The 8498-nt window shown below is 40.5% G+C and overlaps 1 protein-coding gene across 1 annotated transcript; it reads right to left on the reverse strand.

Annotated features, from left to right (window-relative positions):
* Positions 1-2062: 2062 nt before the first annotated feature.
* LOC111026363 (transcription factor Sox-2-like) lies at positions 2063-7646 on the reverse strand. Its single transcript, XM_022304430.1, has one exon. It carries the CDS (start codon positions 7082-7084, stop codon positions 5660-5662), a length of 1425 nt encoding a protein of 474 aa, XP_022160122.1. The 5' UTR covers positions 7085-7646; the 3' UTR covers positions 2063-5659.
* Between the last annotated feature and the right edge of the window lie 852 nt (positions 7647-8498).

Here is an 8498-nt window from a genome sequence, read left to right on the forward strand (position 1 = left end):
TAAATATAACACTTGATTAAGGCGAAAATCGATGAGTTGAGCGCGGTCGGGGTGAGACACAAAAACCGTTACCGCTCAGAAAAAAAATAAAAAACGAAATCACATCGCGATCAGAACTGGATTTGGGCACTATGAGGTTCTCCGTAGTTCGCTCCGCGGCACACGCTCGACGACAATAGTTAGTTAGGTGTAAAGTTCAATGCAACCACAATTTTAAAACGTTACTTGATGTATATTAATAATATTTTTAGAACGATCCATAACATGTACCTTTCAGTGAAATGCCGTACCTATATTATATACATAGGTAGGCACATAAATCGGTAAGTCCATCCGAATTATTGAGAAATGAGACCGACATCTGTGCGATTATTAATATTATTTGAACTAGAAGTAGTTAAAACTGTTAAAAGCATTTACGTCTTATGACGTTTATTGACATAATATGTGTACGACGGCGTTTGGCTTTTTCAAAACCGATTATTCCGTGTAGAGCATTTGTTTTTCGTTTTGCGCAGTTAAACCTAAACTCATCGTCTTCGACTATACTACAATGTTTCCACGGACAAACACGAAGATTCCTTAACCTATACCTGTGTATGCGAAATAATTATATTATCTATAATCATACGTTAGATACAACAATTACATAACATAATAAAATTTTTATGATTCACCCAAAAATACCATTATAAGTACTGCATAGATAATAATAATGTTAATTAACAATAATAATAATAATAACTAATGATAATTTATAATATAGAAAGAATATTATATTATTTTCATTATCGGACCAAAAAACCATACAATTTTTTAGTCAATTTCACTACGATTTTTACGGTCATTAATTTCAGGAAATATTAAAATATTTCATTTTCGAGCAATTTATAAGGTTATTAAATTGACCCACTATTACGCCACCTATGTATTGCGGGCGAAACACTAATAAATAACATAGAAGCATATTATTTATAACAAACCTAACACAAAAAAAAAAATTAAAACTCGCACTTCAATAATACATTATCAATATATATTACTAATAAATAATACAGACCAAACGCTATATCAGACTTGGTACAGAAATTTAAGTCTAAAGACAACAGAACAAGTACAACGTTGCTTATTTTGTTATTATTACAATTTTATATACACATATTTTTCAAATTGTTTTATAGTAATTTATTTACAAGATGTAAAAATAATAATAATAATTGTAATAATTATAATAATAATATATAATAATAATGATGATAATAATAATATTTATAATAATAATAATAATAATAATGATAATAATAATAAAAAGATAATAATATTTAATAAAAAAAGTTGATGAAAAAAAACCGATTCAGGTTTACAATTAATATAATATGATCTTTTTTTTGTTTGAGCTGTAAACCTTAAAAACACTACAGAAAAATAATACAATAATAATATTATCACAACACTGCATCCGTGTCGGATTCAATGTTATCGAATTCGCATGCACAGCAGGAAAACAATAGGTTCTCCTGCCAGCATGGTCGTCAGCCTATACGTTTAGTGTAATATTTATAGGTGGTTTTCATCAACAACGAAAAAATTATAATCATAATAGTAATAATAATAATAATCATAAAAATAAAAATAATCATAAAAATAACGCGAATTGTGTTTGGGGAATCAGATTCCCTATTCATATAATTAACTTAAAATAATATGTTTAAGATGAAATAATAACCATACTAACGCTTGTTGCATATTTATTTAAAATTAATTTTATCGTTTTGGAGAAATTATCAAAGTTGTTATCTTTATAATATATAATATTTTATATATTGTTCCTTAAAAATATATACCCTATTTAATATTCATTTTTATCTCCAGAATCACTTAATCACGATACAACAATATTTACATATATATATTTTTTTTATACAAATTATTATTATTTTATTCGATTTTGTATTTGTTTACAATATATATATTGTATAAATATATAATATATATATTATAATTACGCATTTATATATATATTTAAAAATATTAATTAAAATTGGGAAACAATGGCACAAAAACAACTCGGTTCGTCGTAAATGGCAAGAAACATATTATGTAATTGGGGTTTATCGGTGTGTATAGAAGGAAAAATGTAAATATACACATTAAAATGATTAAAAAAAAAAATCACACACACATACAGTTGTTTCATTTAGTGGGGATTGTTGGTCAGGAAATCAAAAAGATAGGAAACTTCACGACTCACAGCCAAAGAGTATAATAATATAAGAACGAAAGACGTTCAAGTCAAATTAATAATCATACATCACACTAAATTATTGTAAACAGAGTAAAAATACAACTATGGAAAAAATTTAAATAAACGTCGGCACGGTGGACGTGTACGCGATTATCATAAAAACTCAATGAAAAACACAAAGAAACACAGGATCGCGTCACATTATTATTATGTTGGGATTCTATCGATCGCACGTCATAATTTTGCGTTAGGTATTACTGCCGTATACCTACCTATCTATTATTAAGTTATATTATTGTGTGTTTGTTTTGAATTGTTTTTTTCTTTTTCCGTTCTCCGCGCCCAATTACACTATCAGCCCGCGAGTGATTTCTCACATCGAGCATATCGTTCAATTGACTGAACCGTGGACTTTAAGTATATCGTTATACCTATTACGAAGACAACGATATACTTAACGTCTACACGTTCAGGGCGGAAACAGAAAAAGAAAAAAAGAATAACAACAACGGGTTAGACGGAATCGTATAAATCAGAAAAACAGGAAAAAAAAATTAATAATGGTCTTGCACAGCATGACGGGTGGTTAGGACCTCCGAGGGAGGTGCGGCGAGTACTTTTAGAAGCGGTTTTCGTGTATCCATACCTACCTATCAACAATAATATTGAAATTTTAACGCCATAATATACTTACTGACGCATTTATATATGAACGCACGGTAATAGCGATTTTCGTACAGCGGCAACGCGCGGTGCTTAAAATCGCTGGTACCGAGTTCATATATAATACGCCCGCTGCAGTATGTTACGGAATTAGACGTGAACATTATTGTCGATAAGCGCAGAGATAACCAAAAATCGTCGACGATATTATTACTCCAGCCTTAAAAATATAATTTAATAACAATAATGGTAAAAATAGAAAGGAAAAACGAAAACAATTTGAAACGCTTGCAGTTTACATACTATAATATTGTCCTCCGCTGTGTGCCGACGGAGAGTCGACAACTTACGTAAAATAATATTATATTATGCTCTCTATTAAAACTTTTAATGTCATTATTATTATTTGGGCGATACCACTAAATACGTCATAATTATTCATATAATAATGTTATTATTTTGACGTACAGTATATTATGCTCACTCGTGTAAACGGTGCGAAAGAAAAAAAATTACGATCGTCGTCGTTGTAGATAATACGAGAATATGGGTACAGGTAGTTTTGGATAATGATGGAAATAAATGAACGATAATAAACAGTAAATAGTATAATTATATGATATAGTGTAAGAGGCGACTCGGTCAACACAGGGCCAGATCCGGTCGGGTATTTCTCCGAGTAATTTTATCGGAACATAAAATGATAACACTGATCACACGAGGCCCAAAGCGCGTTTTTATCTTCCTGAACCTACGACGGAAAACGTCCGGTTCATTGTAGCTTCTCGCCAGCGAGAAAAACAGATAGCTGACGCGTACCGGCGCGTAAGAGGACTTTTGTCTTAGAGGAAATGCCGAAAATATAATAATGAGCGAACAGGTGATACGAGACGGTACCCATCACTTACACGGGTTAACAATCGCCGTGTTTGACAACAAATCGCTGTGGTTTAAAGGCGGTTTGTTTTGTGTGTGCGTGTGAGACACACCTTCCACGCCCCGTCTAACGATCTCGTTTGAAAATCGGGGAAAAAAAAAGTAATAAAACACATCACTAATTGAATACAACATAATAACGTGTAATGTATATATATATATAAATATAATAATATAAATTTACACATTATTGAGTTCTGAGTATCTCTCTCTCTCTCCCCCCCGGCATCGGCTGTGGCGGCGTCAGCCAGATGAGAGAGGATGACGGGTAACCAGTTTTTTTTTTTTTTTATTATTAATATCGTGTTTTATTCATCTTTTTTTCATTCCGTTTGTTTTACCGGATTACGCGCGTAAGTCTGTGTGCGTGTGCGTTGTTTGACCGTCGATGTTATCGTATACAAATATAACATATAAATTTAAACCTCCTACCAAAAAAACGAACGTAGTACACTGCAATAACGAGTCCCTATAAATTATAATATAATATTTAAAGGATGTTTGCCGGGGCCTGCACCGCCAAAGAAGGTATTGTGTTTTCGTAAATTTATCGTTGTTTTTTGTTGTGTAGTACATGTTGTACACAGACGGGAGGGTATGTTTACGACATTTTAATTGACGTGCGATCACATATCATATGAAATGCAGTATTATAAGGCGATGTCGTCGTGAGGAGGAATTCGGCGGGTAGGACGGATTTCGATTTGGAGAGGCGGCGAGCATTTTCGTATTTGAATTACAAATTGTTGTGTGTGCGTTTTTTAATTTATGATTTTATTTTCGATTTTAATTTTATGGCACAATATCGGACGGCTCCGCGCCGCAGACTCGGCCGAAACACTAAATATGATAAATCGTAGGTATGTATTTGGATACCTAAATTAAATTGTTCACTTGCGCGCATTTTTCACATAATACAATAATATATATTATACCTAATGTATACATATTGTTAAAAAGGTGTTGGCGGGGGGCCGGCGGTATAGTTTTATTAAATTGTTTTCTTTTCGTCAAGAAAAAAAATACACTTTTATGTACAAAGCAAATGTATAGATACATAAAAGAGTCGTTTTGTGTGCGTTCGAATTAAAATTGTAGCCGCGGCAGGCGGTGATGGGGAGGAATCACGCGTAATATTATACCGCAACACACATATATTATATTATGCACGTTGATTTTCGACAAGTCGTCGCACATAACAACAATAACGGAAAATTATTATCATTTATTACACAGGAGACTAGACGAAAATTTTATCGGTTTTTAGTTTTTTTTTTTCGTTAAGCGGAGTTATTTTTTCATATTTTTTTACAAATTCCGACGACATGGTTTTTTTTTATTGATAAATGGTTCACACGGCCGACACGTGTTTACGTTTTTTGAAAACAAATTGAAAATTAATCAAAATAATAAATTTAAAAAAAAATTTAGGAAAAAAATAATCGTCATTACATTGAGAAATCTACTACTCGCAACTTGTGCATGTATAACACTTAAAAGTTTTGTTAATCGTTATTTTGACAATGTTATTTATAAAAAAAATCTCCAACGGCGGGAAAATGATCGCGGAACAAGACCAAAGTTTGCCCGCCGTTTGCGCAGTTTAAATGTATATAATAAGTATTAATAATTTTTTTGAATTTTTTTTGTTTTGTTTTTTTTATATATGGCTTACATGACACGCGTTGAGCGCGCTGCGCTGTCCATCGTCGGCTGTCCGTGAGGTCGGCGCTCTTGGACGTTGAGGAGAATGGTGCCGACAGCGATGAGGAGGAAGCTGCTGCGGCGGCTCGTCGGCTGGTTGATCGACGTCGCTTACATGTGGTGGCCCAAGTGGCCCATCTGGAGATCGGGCGACATGGAGTGCGGGTGGGACTGCTGCACGAGGTTCTGTTGCTGGCTGTGCGTCAGATATGGGTGGCTGTGGCCACCGGGCTGTTGGTGTCCCTGGGCAGCCGCCGACAGCCTGGACTCGAGCGGCATATACATGCGTAGCAGATCATTGCCTCCAAGCTGTTGCTGCTGTTGTTGCTGCTGCTGTTGCTGTTGCTGCTGGTGCAACTGCTGTTGCTGGCACAGTCTTGGACTGGGCGAGTGTCCACCCGATTGAACGGGTGGCGAGATCCTCTCAGACTTAATGCTGTCCGGGCTGTGAGACGTGGACGGCGGCCCCTGCTGGTACTGGTTCATGTCCGAGTACAGGTTGTAGCTGCCGTTCAAGTAGTGCATGGACGCAGCCGCGGCCGCGTTGTTGTTCATCTGCGGCATGTCGTACCGGTAACCTGCGGCCTGTGATGCAGCGGCCATGTGAGACGCGTACGACGGCTGTTGCGCATACGGATTCGGGTCGTGGTGCATGCCGAATCCGCCGTTGGGCATGTAACCGTTCATCTGGTGGTACAGCTCCCGGCTGCTGTTGAGCTGCTGCTGTGTAACGCCCGATACCTGGGAGACGGCGTTCCGGCCGCCTACAGAGTTGTCACACGGCTGTCCGCCGGCACCTCCTAAAGACAGTGGGCCACCACCGCCTGGTAATGGGTACTTTTCCTTCTTCATCAAAGTCTTTGTCTTGCGCCTTGGTCGGTACTTGTAGTCCGGGTGCTCCTTCATGTGCACGGCGCGCAATCGCTTGGCCTCGTCGATGAAAGGCCGTTTCTCCGTCTCGGTCAGCATTTTCCACTCGCTACCCAGCCGCTTGCTGATCTCCGAGTTGTGCATCTTCGGGTTTTCCTGGGCCATCTTGCGGCGCTGTCCACGGGACCACACCATAAACGCGTTCATTGGCCGTTTGACGCGGTCCACATTTTGGTTCTTGTTGGCCGATGACGAGTTATTGTTGTTCGGCGAAGGCAGCTGCAGCTGACCGCCGACGACGTGCCCGCCAACCACCTGGTGATGGTGGTGCGCGGCCTGCATGTGTTGATGATGCTGCTGTTGCTGCTGTTGTTGCTGTTGCTGTTGCTGTTGTTGCTGTTGTTGCTGCTGTTGCTGCTGTTGCTGCTGTTGCTGTTGGTGCAGTGCGGACTGTTGCTGTTGTTGCTGTTGCGACGGCGGCGGCGAGGACAGCGGCTGTTGTCCACCACTCTGTGGTCCCCCGAGTACGACGCCCGAGGACCCGATACCGGCCAACATGCCCATCTGGTTGAGGTTACCGTAAGTGTGGCCCATGTGCGCGGAAGCGTGGTGCACTCCTCCCGCCAACAGGCCGGAACAGTTTTTTATTTCGGCGTCCATTAGCATTTTATTTATCGCTGCGGTAGTTTGCAATCGGCGACGCGACTGCGGGTACGGATTATTGTCAATTATCGTCGGATATTTACCGTGCGTGGTGAAGAACGCGGGCGAAGTGCTCGCGTGACAGAGTCCACCCGCGGAGCCGGTGGTGGTGCGGCGGCGGTGCGATGTCGTCGGCTACTGCACGACCTGGTCAGACCAGTGTCATTCACGCAAGGAGCACACCAAAAATTGAACGAAAATCCTTTTAAAAAGACAAAAAGAAAAAACGAAAAAATAAAATAAAATACCTAATACGCGTAATTATTATCGCGTAAAGGTAAACTCGGAAAAAACCACTACGACGAATGCGGCGACGACGACGACGAACACGCGATCAACGCACGGACAAACGGTGTCATGTGTGTGGCGCGACGAGAAACACACGGCTGCGGCGGCGGCGTAAGGACACACACGCGCGAGAATTTTTAATAAACTGAGACCGTGATGGCGCGCGTGTACGTGCGGTACGAGCGTTGAACGTGTACGACTGCCGTTGTGCGACTACGCGGACGACAGAACGAGACTAGAGCGGCGCGCGATACGTTTGCGGCGGCGGCGGCGGCGGCGTTGGCTAGGCGGCGTGGCGGGGGGTTCGGCGCGCTCTCTCTCCCCGCCGAGCCGCGCGCAGGTACGTATCGATTGTCGCACCGCCTCCCGGGCCAATCGGGTGCCGAGACGTCACGGCCGCTGGGCGGCCACCACCGGGTGTACCATATTTTTACGCGACCGCCGCGCACGCCTAACCTTCTTTCCGCACGACGTGTACCCCCCGCCGCCGCTGTGCCACTGCACCGTCCCGCACCGCACCTCACCGCACCGTACACACAGGGGCCGGTGTCCCGCACCCCTCGAACAGCTCGGACAATCCTCTGAGCGCACGGACCGGGTTTGGGGTTAAAACAAAAATTTTGACGGCGGACAAGAAAAGACAAAATTCCCCTCCCCCCCCCCCCTTTACGGCCCCTCGTCGCCGGTGAATTGGCCGGACATTTCTGTGCCTTGAGTCTGGAAAAAATTGTCCAACAGAAGCCGCAAACGCTTTCCGCTGCTCCGGCCTTTGAGCAGCGATTACATATAGGACCGAATGACATGTAAACATGTATACCTAGGTATAATATTATAGAAGATACCTTCATCCTACACAATATAACATGAGTAACAGAGGACCCCGTCCACGTCGTCGTCATCGTCATCGGTTAGCACATTATTATTTTTATTGTGCTTTCTTCGCATCATTTTACGTCATTTTTATAATATCCGTACTCAAACCTATATGGAATCGTGTACGAATATGTAAACGTTCTAGTCCGTAGATATATTATAAAGTGTAAACTGCAGTATATATACCTGCAGCCTATACATTATTCTGTGTGCGATT

Source organism: Myzus persicae, unplaced genomic scaffold (genome assembly GCF_001856785.1).
Source record: "Myzus persicae strain clone G006 unplaced genomic scaffold, MPER_G0061.0, whole genome shotgun sequence".
Lineage (NCBI taxonomy): Eukaryota > Metazoa > Arthropoda > Insecta > Hemiptera > Aphididae > Myzus > Myzus persicae.